A 5,218-nucleotide genomic window follows, 5' to 3' on the forward strand; every position below is an offset into this window, starting at 1 on the left:
TAAATGTGTCTTGTATATAAAAACAAAAACCCCACGCCGTCCTGTAGTTCTCTCATTTCCGTGCCCCCGCCCCGCTGCTCTCTGCGACCACCCCAGGAGCTGGGGAGGGCCCCCCCCCATTTTCTGTTCTCCCTCCGCGGGCCCCGAGCGCAGGCCCTGCCCCCCGCACGCTGTAAGTATCCCCTGCTTCTCCTTCACTTTTGGTTTTTTTTTTTTTTTTTTTTTTTTTTTCTATGCAGTCCAGATCTTGTATTTTTCAGTTCAATCCGCTCACTTCAACTGCAGCCCCCGTGGGGGTTATTTACTGAAGAGAATAAAGATCACAAAGCGACGTGTGTCCTTTCTCATCCCTCCCTGTGCCCCGGGGGGGGCAGCGCTGGCCCCGGCCCCCCTGGGATCCCCCCACTGGGACCCTTCTCCCCTCGCCCCCCCCCCCCAGGCTCCCAGCACAGGGACGTCACCGCCTGGCCCTGCTCCCCCTGCCTCTGCCTCGGGGGGCATGCTCTGGTGTTACTGGGGTTACTGGTGCGCTACTGGGGCTGCTGCTGCTGTTACTGGGGTTACTGGGGTTGCTGGTGGTGTTACTGGGGTTGCTGGTGGTGTTACTGGGGCTGCTGGTGGTGTTACTGGGGTTACTGGTGTTACTGGAGCTGCGGGTGGTGTTATTGGGGCTACTGGTGTTACTGGGACCACTGGTGTTGCTGGGGTGGCTGCTGTGTTACCGCTGTTACTGGTGCTACTGGGCCTGCTGGTGTCACTGGTGTGTTACTGGGGCTGCGGCCCCCGGCAGGCCCCAGGACCCCTCCCCAGAAGCGCCGGGGCCGGGCCGGGCCGTGGCGAGGGGGTGCGGGGAGGCCCCGGGCCGTGTCCCAGCCCCGGTCCCGGCCCCGGGGGCGCTTTGCGGCAGCGGCGCTTTGCGGCCGGGCCCGGTGGGCTTTTAGGACGCCTTCCGCGGCTTCTTCGGGCTCCCGGGGGGCCACAGGTACCGGGACGGGCTCGGGATCCCCCCCCCCCCCCCCCCCCAGGACCCCCTTTCCCGGTCTCAGCCCCCCCTCCGCAGGCCCCGGGACCGCCGCGGGACGAGGCCGGGGACGAGGCCGCCGAGGGCCTCCCCCGGCCGCCGCAGCCCCCCGATGGCTTCGGCTTCGGCCCCGGCCCCGGCGGCGCCCTCGAGGAGCTGCTCCGGGACGCGGGCGAGCTCCTGGGCGCCTTCGGGGGAGCCTGGGCCGGGCTCCCCCCGGCCATAGCTGGGAACGGGACCGGGGCTGGGCTCGGGGGGGAAGGGGGGGGGCTTGGCGGAGCCCCGAGGCCCGGCCTCAACCCGCCCCTTGCCCCCGGTTGTGCCCCGCAGAGCCCCCCCTGCCCGGCCTCGGCCCCGGGCGGCCGCCGCGCGACTCGATGCTGAAACACCCGGACGGCCCCGAGGGCCCCCGAGACCCTGCCCGGCCCTGGAGCCCCCTCCCGGGGGTGCGTGGGGGGGGGGGAGGAGCTGCCCTGCCGGGGGGGGCCTCAGGTGGAGGAGCCCCCCCGGGCCCCGGCCCTGGGCTCCGGTGACCGGCTCCTGCTTTGCCTTGCAGCTGGAGGACGCTGCCCCGGCCCCTCCGGAGCGCAGGGAGGACCGAGGTGGGTGCAGGGGGTGCAGCTGGTGGGGGGATTGTCAGGGCCGGGCGCCCCTTCCCCATGCTCACCGCGCGTCCACCCCCCAGATCTGGACTCGTAGGCGTCCTCCATGGGGCTGGGCACCCTCCTGAGGCCCGATGAGCCCCAGCCCCGCTCCTACTTCAAGAGCGTCTCCGTCACCAAAGTGACGCTGCCTGATGGGGTGAGTGTGCTCGGCCCCGTGCCATGGCGTGGGTGCCCCGTGACCCCGTGCGGGTGCCCCGTGATCCCGTGCGGGTGCCCCGTGCAGGCGGTGGAGGAGCGCCGCACCGTGCAGGACAGCCACGGCTGCCGCAAGACAGCCGTCACCCTCCGGAGGGGCGACCAGACCTTCGTCACCACCACCAAGGAGGACGGGCAGGGCAAGGACTACCGCGAGGAGCTGCTCAACGTGGATGACCGTGAGTGGGGCGCCGAGGGGGGGAGCACAGGGGATGGGTGAGGGGAGCAGGACGGCGCCCTGCGATCGAGCTCCCCCCCCCTGCTCTCCAGGGGACCTGGCGCAGTTCGCAGGCACGTGGCCGCAGCAGGACGAGCTCCACGCTCCCACCCTGAGCGACCCCTCGTCCGTGCTGGGCACCTTCTTCCGCCGCTGGTTCTCCGGCTGGTAGCCCTGCCCTCCCGCTGGCCACCCCTGTACGTGAGAGGGGCACGGGGGCACCGGGGGGGCTGCCTGGCCCTGCCCGGGGTGGGCACAGCCCCTTCTCACCGCCCGTTTTCCTCGCAGGTGGGCCGGGTCCTGCTGGGACGCGACGGCTGTGCTGGGGGTGCCCCGCGGCACCACCATGTTTTGGGGGCGAGCGTGTAAATGTGTACAGAGCAATAAAGTCTGTTTATGCTAACGGTGACGTGCGAGGCTCCTTCGGGCACGGGGTGGGCTGGGACCCCCCAGATTTGGAGGTGGGGGTCGCACTGCAGATCCGGGGCCTGCCTTGCGGGCACAGATACCCGCAGGGCTCCTCTGCCCTGGCCCCGTGCCCGCACTGCTCCCTGCCCGCCTCCCTCTCCTGCTTCATCGCCTCCCGCGGGCCCTTCTCGAGGGCCCTGGGAGCACTTCCAAGGCCTTTTCATTAGCGCTGCCTGCGGCTGTGGCTTGGGAAGGGACCCGGCGGAGGGAAGCTGCGGCTCTCCAGTTGGGGAGGCTCCCACACCGGGACGCGGGGCAGCGCGGACTTACACGAGCCAGGACTCAGTGCCCCGCAGCCACCGGGGAATCCTCAGGGGGCTCCAGCACCACAGGCAGGGACAGGTGGCAGCAGGGACGCGGCTGCTGCCCACGGCCCCACGCGGGACTCTGGTCCCTGCGAGGCGTCTCCCCGCTGCAGCTCGCAGCCCTGATTGGTGTAAAGTCTGCACGTTATCACCCACCCCAGCCCGGGGCTCATAAAATGCCCCAGGGAGCCAGTGCTGCTGCCACTGCCCCTGCCTGGCCGGCCCCATGGGCTCCGCGTCCTTCTTGAAGAGGGCCCAGGCCCTGCTCCGTGTCCGGAACCGGCTCCTGCGGGAGTGCCTGGCCGAGCTGCTGGCCGTCTTCGTGCTCATCGTGAGCGGGGCACGGGGGCTGCGGGTGGGCTGGGGACGGGGCCGAGCGCGGGGCGGCCACCGCTGGGGTCCTGCAGCCCCGCGGCTGCGCTGCGCCCTGGGATGGGGACGGGATGGGGCTGCCTGGGGGGGTGGCTGTGCCGTGACTGACAGTGACCCCAAACCCGCCTCACCTCCGGCGTGAACCCTGGTCCCACGATGCCCGATGCACCCTCTGCTGCGGGCGCTCCGACGCGATAAGGGAGCGGGTGCTGCCACGTGTGCCTGAGGGGGCAGAGCTGGGCAACGCGTGCCTTGACACCTCCTGCCCCGAGGCAGGCAAAGGTTGGGCTCCAGAGCTGCGCTGGGCACTTGGGACGGATCCAGCAGCGGTGAACGTTGGCACCGCAGCTCTGCCAGCACCCCCCAGCCCCGAGGTCTCCCTGCAGAAGCAGATGACTCAGTTACTGATAATAATTTTCCCTCATCATCAAAAATGTGAGCGAGGGCAGTAAACACAGCCCTGCCTGGCCTGTCCCGTGTGGGCAGCTGGAGCCCAGAAAATGGGGAGCCCCGCGCCCAACCACACAAAACCACCGAGACTGCAGGGGAAGAGGCACCGGGGCAGCGCGTGGCACGGGGCGGTGTTGGTCCCGACCGTGCCCGCAGCGCGGGGACCGCGGGTGCTGCGCAGGGGCTCAGCGAGGGGCCGGGGGTGCAGAGGCGGTGGTGGAGCTGTGCCCCTCTCCCCCAGCTGATCACGCTGAGCGGCTCGGCGCAGATGGTCACCAGCTCCGGGACCAAGGGGAACATCCTCACCTCCTACCTGGCGGGTGCCCTGGCGGTCATGGTGGCCATCTACACAGCGGGGGGAGTCTCTGGTGAGGCTGGGGTCCCTGCGCTGCTGCGGGGGCTCTGTTCTGCGCTCCCTACGCTCACCCCCCCAGCACCAGGATGCTGCCGGCTCCGGATCCTTCAGGTCCCCAGCTCCCAGCCCCTCTTCCCCATTCTGTTGCAGGGGCTCACCTGAACCCAGCTTTCTCCCTCTGCATGTGCCTGCTGGGGCAGCTCCCGCTGTGGAAATTTCCCATTTTCGTGGCCGTGCAGACCTTGGGATCTTTCATCGCCGCCGGAGCCGTCTACGCCCTGTACTATGGTATGCAGAAGCCCACATGCACCCCGGCTCTGTGGGGACAGGGTGTGCACGAGGCGGGCGTGCTGCCGGGGTCCTGGCTCCGCATGTGCCCTGCACCGAGGGGTCACCGCGGTGCACTGGCTGTGCCCGGCAGACGCCATCCAGTTCTACAGCAACGGGACCCTCGCCGCCTCCGGCCCCCTGGAAACCGCCTCCATCTTCGCCACGTACCCCGCCAAGTACCTCTCCCTCTCCAATGGCTTCTTGGACCAGGTGGGTGCCAGCCCCGCGGCCCCCCGCCGGGGTGCTGGCCCCCGTGGCGCTGAGCTGCCGTGCCGGCCCCGCAGGTGATGGGCACGGCGCTGCTGATCGTGGGCATCCTGGCCATCACCGACACCCGCAACAAGGGCGTCCCCGAGGGCCTGGAGCCGGTGGCCGTGGCCCTGCTGGTTTTCTCCATCGAGGTCTCCATGGGCTCCAACTGCGGCTGCCCCATGAACCCCGCGCGGGATTTCGGGCCCCGGCTCTTCACCTACGTGGCGGGCTGGGGCGCGGAGGTCTTCAGGTGGGTAGGGGGGACACGGGGAACGGGGGGCAGCACGGACGCCCCCGCGCCCATGCTGCCCCGGTCCCCAGCAGGGACAACGCCTGGTGGTGGGTGCCGGTGGTGGCCCCGCTGCTGGGGGCGGCCGTGGGCACGGCGCTCTACCAGCTCCTCGTGGCCTTCCACCACCCGGCGGAGAACGGCGGCGGCGGTGCCCGGGGGGCCAAGGGGGACGGCGGCAGCAGCAGCAGCACCACCATCCCCCTGGGAGCCGGGCCCTGGGACAAGTGACACCGGGCAGCGGCGCGGCCCCAATAAAGGAACCCCGATGCGGGCACCGCGTGTCTGTGCTGGGGGGC

General features: G+C 70.3%; 3 protein-coding genes across 4 annotated transcripts in view; all 3 read left to right on the forward strand.

Annotated features, from left to right (window-relative positions):
• The first annotated feature begins 499 nt into the window (after positions 1-499).
• Positions 500-2,501, forward strand: HAX1 (HCLS1 associated protein X-1). Its single transcript, XM_035346465.1, is given in 7 exon segments — positions 500-1,247; positions 1,352-1,467; positions 1,578-1,623; positions 1,707-1,822; positions 1,910-2,060; positions 2,152-2,296; positions 2,387-2,501. Coding segments are annotated over 6 exon segments (1,296 nt in total). The 3' UTR covers positions 2,271-2,296; positions 2,387-2,501.
• A 1,602-nt stretch (positions 2,502-4,103) lies between these two features.
• On the forward strand, positions 4,104-5,189 carry AQP10 (aquaporin 10). Of its 2 annotated transcripts, none has more exons than XM_035346637.1 (4): positions 4,104-4,336; positions 4,470-4,588; positions 4,663-4,880; positions 4,952-5,189. In XM_035346637.1, exons 1-4 carry the CDS (start codon positions 4,135-4,137, stop codon positions 5,148-5,150), a joined length of 738 nt encoding a protein of 245 aa, XP_035202528.1. In that variant the 5' UTR covers positions 4,104-4,134; the 3' UTR covers positions 5,151-5,189. The 2 variants fall into 2 exon arrangements, with proteins under 2 accessions (XP_035202528.1, XP_035202529.1); XM_035346638.1 differs by having other exon boundaries at positions 4,955-5,189.
• The window catches only part of CHRNB2 (cholinergic receptor nicotinic beta 2 subunit), a 23,534-nt gene continuing 22,813 nt past the window's right edge, over positions 4,498-5,218 (forward strand). Inside the window, exon 1 of the mRNA XM_035346636.1 lies at positions 4,498-4,507. The gene's annotated coding sequence lies outside the window, so the exon portion shown is untranslated. The remainder of the gene's footprint in view (positions 4,508-5,218) is intronic.

Source organism: Oxyura jamaicensis, chromosome 25, assembly GCF_011077185.1.
Source record: "Oxyura jamaicensis isolate SHBP4307 breed ruddy duck chromosome 25, BPBGC_Ojam_1.0, whole genome shotgun sequence".
Classification (NCBI taxonomy): Eukaryota; Metazoa; Chordata; class Aves; order Anseriformes; family Anatidae; genus Oxyura; species Oxyura jamaicensis.